This window comes from Corvus brachyrhynchos, unplaced genomic scaffold, assembly GCF_000691975.1.
Source record: "Corvus brachyrhynchos isolate BGI_N302 unplaced genomic scaffold, ASM69197v1 scaffold96, whole genome shotgun sequence".
In the NCBI taxonomy this organism is placed as follows: domain Eukaryota; kingdom Metazoa; phylum Chordata; class Aves; order Passeriformes; family Corvidae; genus Corvus; species Corvus brachyrhynchos.
Window position 1 is genome coordinate 145,489 of NW_008238370.1, and position 649 is coordinate 146,137.

The 649-nt window shown below is 66.9% G+C and overlaps 2 protein-coding genes across 2 annotated transcripts in view; one reads left to right on the forward strand and one right to left on the reverse strand.

Moving 5' to 3' along the window:
• Positions 1-649, forward strand: part of PSMC5 (proteasome 26S subunit, ATPase 5) — a 14,295-nt gene that overhangs the window by 3,672 nt on the left and 9,974 nt on the right. The gene's annotated exons all lie outside the window — the stretch shown is intronic.
• Positions 1-649, reverse strand: part of FTSJ3 (FtsJ homolog 3) — a 6,995-nt gene that overhangs the window by 1,259 nt on the left and 5,087 nt on the right. Inside the window, 3 exon segments of the mRNA XM_008635246.2 lie at positions 31-197; positions 402-478; positions 567-639. Of these exon segments, the coding sequence (XP_008633468.1) occupies positions 31-197; positions 402-478; positions 567-639 (317 nt within the window).

The following is a 649-nucleotide window of genomic DNA, read 5'->3' on the forward strand; positions in this document are numbered from 1 at the left end:
GTTGTAGGAGTACCTGGGGGGCTCAGGTGAGCTGTGAGCAGGATGTGGGGCCCCACCTCCCCTGCCCTGCTGGGGAACAGCCCCTGCAGCCCCCAGGTACCTGTTGAAGGAGTCGTCGATGAGGTCCCGCCGGGCCTTTTTGGAGGTGACGATGACAGAGCCAAGGGCCAGGCCCTCTGCATCCAGGGCTCTTTTCACTGTGGGACACGAGAAAGCTCGGCCTGGCTGCAGCCCAGGAACTGCGGAGCAGCTCTGGGGAGCATGGTCTGCCCCCTGCCCATCTCCTGTCCCTCCCACGGGACCCCCAGGTGTGTCCCTGCCTCCCATCCCTCCCGAGGGACCCCCAGGTGTGTCCCTGCCTCCCATCCCTCCCAAGGGACCCCCATGTCCCCTCCACTCACCTGGGTTCTCAATGGGCACCACCTCGAAGCCACAGGGCTCCACACGGCCCCGCTTCCTCCCCAGTGGTGCCAGTGGCCTGTGGAGAGGAGCGGGCAGGGCTGGGGTCCCTCAGCTCTCCGGGACTGTGGAGTTGGGGAGGACACCCAGACCCCCCTCAGCCTCACCTCTCGTCTTCACTGCTGCTGTCATCGTCACTGCTCTGCTCCTCCTGAGCTGTGCTGGCAGCAGGGGCCGGGGCTGCCGCAGG